At 40.8% G+C, this 2,152-nt stretch overlaps 1 protein-coding gene across 1 annotated transcript in view; it reads right to left on the bottom strand.

Annotated features, from left to right (window-relative positions):
- LOC105624414 (transcription factor E2F2) overlaps positions 1-1,832 on the bottom strand; it is a 7,479-nt gene extending 5,647 nt beyond the window's left edge. The window contains exons 1-6 of the mRNA XM_012205780.1: positions 1,810-1,832; positions 1,290-1,387; positions 1,050-1,207; positions 741-879; positions 446-659; positions 72-345 (exon numbers count right to left, since the gene is read on the bottom strand). Coding sequence (XP_012061170.1) covers positions 72-345; positions 446-659; positions 741-879; positions 1,050-1,207; positions 1,290-1,387; positions 1,810-1,832 — 906 coding nt within the window. The remainder of the gene's footprint in view (positions 1-71; positions 346-445; positions 660-740; positions 880-1,049; positions 1,208-1,289; positions 1,388-1,809) is intronic.
- Positions 1,833-2,152: the final 320 nt, after the last annotated feature.

Raw genomic sequence — 2,152 nt, 5'->3', positions numbered from 1 at the left:
AGACGTTGGAGAGCAATTGAAATGCAAATGATACATATAAATAATAATATCAAACTTTACGGATATTTTACCTTTTGTTGACCAAAGTTATTGATCGGTTGTGGGACATGGAGGGTAGCTTCCGGCGGGGCTTTCACAGCCATAATAACTTGGTCTTTGTACATTGAGACTGAACGTAAATCATGATACGTCACATAAGCGTATTGTCTATCCGCGCAGAGCTCGCGAAGATTCTTATCAGCACCGTGAATCAATCGATCCAGAGTGTTCTCCTTAGCTTCCAAATCTGCGACCTCCCATCTGAGATTAGCGATATCGTTCCGATTGTTCGGTAACTGACCGCCTCTGTAACAAGCAATTAGTTTTGAGTATAATCATATAATATTTATGTACATATAGATGATAAAGTGTAAGAGAGAGATGTACATCTTAGCAGATAACTTACTTCCATTGAATATTGTTTTTACTTTTCTTCTCTAAAATACCAATGCCCTCTAAAACATTAGTAATATCGTATATACGACGTTTTTGTACCTCCAACTTTTCTGACGCTACGTTTAAGTCCACCACACCATCCTGACTGCTTTCAACTAAGTGAATAAACTTTTTTGTGAGCAAACTCAAAGATGTGTCATATCGTGTCCTTTCTACAGTTTTACCTGCAATGAAACAAATGATTTCTTTCTTGAATGACATGGAAAAAAATAAGAGAAAGATCATAAAGTAGAAGAGACATTTACTTTTGGTGGGTGTATGACCAGCTAAAGAATTCGAGCCGGATCTTCTACGTTTACCTCTGGGTGTTTTGAAGGCAGACTGGCTGGGACCAGTTGTCCCTACCTCTAAATTCAGTCTTCTTTTTACCGCTTGAACTGATATCTGCCAAAAAGAAAAGGAAATTGTAACTTGATTAGACAAGTGTCAATTAAATATCTTTGCGTAAATCAACATAAATATTTTGATATGTCAAATTACTATAAAAAATCTGAGATACTATAGAAATTTTACCTCAGTATCAATTTATCATCATCACTCATCAATCATTTTACCTCAGCTCTTGGTGGTGGTTGTGTGGGTTTTCTCGTTATTTGGTAACAAGGTGTTTGTCCATATTGGTGATCCTGTAAATGAGGGCTTGGTGTTTCTTCTGCCACTTTTGGAGGTTGAATTTCATCCAAAGAACCATCATCCAGAAACTCAGACTTTACTGTAGAAAGATGTTATTCGAGTGAGCTTAACAGTGACAAAATAATGTAAGATTTGTAATATTTTTCCTGCAAGTGACTTACGCAACTTTGTTTCTACCATGTCTGGAGTAACTGGCCTGGCTGGATCCTCCAGGATCACTTGTCTCCTTACCCGAGGCATCCTGGTAATGTGATTGTGTCTGAAATAATTATATATACATAAAACTATACAACTGTCAAACTATACAAAGCCACACGCTAATTATTTCCTAACAAATAATCATGCTGTCTGAAACGCCATAATATCAATCTTCCAAACATCTATAAGACTAAAAAATAAAATTCAAGAGATACATATAACAAGCAGGAAACAATATACCGATGTGATATACTCTTAACGACGCGAGATGCAACAAATTGACGCGATCGGGCATTTTGACGAGATCACAATAAGTTAATCCCGGTTTTCTGCCCCAAGTTTTCTGCCGCACGACTCGCGCGTCGCGCGATCGAAGCAATGAAACTCACGAATCCGCGGTCGTGTCGTTATGCCGGTACGTGAATACGACCGGCCATTCGACACACTAGGAAAGGATCGAGGAAATGACGGCGGCGCACGGACCTATTTCTAAGCATGCTCTGCATTTTCGGCCGTTAACCGCTGCTGCTCGCTGCGCGCGCGTGTGACTCGGCGCGTTACACGTGCGATTGCGGCGGTGAGTGTCATTTTTAAATCCCAAGGTTTTTCAGTTCTCGCATGAGAAGAGGGGACAAAAAAAAGACGCGCCGCGTCAACGATGGATGGATGACCTGTCCGCACACCGGGCGACCAAAAGTCGTATGTTGTATACATACACGCACGCGCGCGCGCGCGTATACACCACAATAACGGAAATAATAAGGGCGACGCGAGCACCGCAATCAGGCAATGCTACGTGTGCGTTATTAGTATCTTTCTCTCTCTC

Source organism: Atta cephalotes, assembly GCF_000143395.1.
Source record: "Atta cephalotes unplaced genomic scaffold scaffold00077, whole genome shotgun sequence".
NCBI classification, from domain to species: Eukaryota; Metazoa; Arthropoda; class Insecta; order Hymenoptera; family Formicidae; genus Atta; species Atta cephalotes.
Note: the sequence above shows the minus strand (reverse complement) of the source record. Positions and strands in the feature narration are given on the sequence as shown.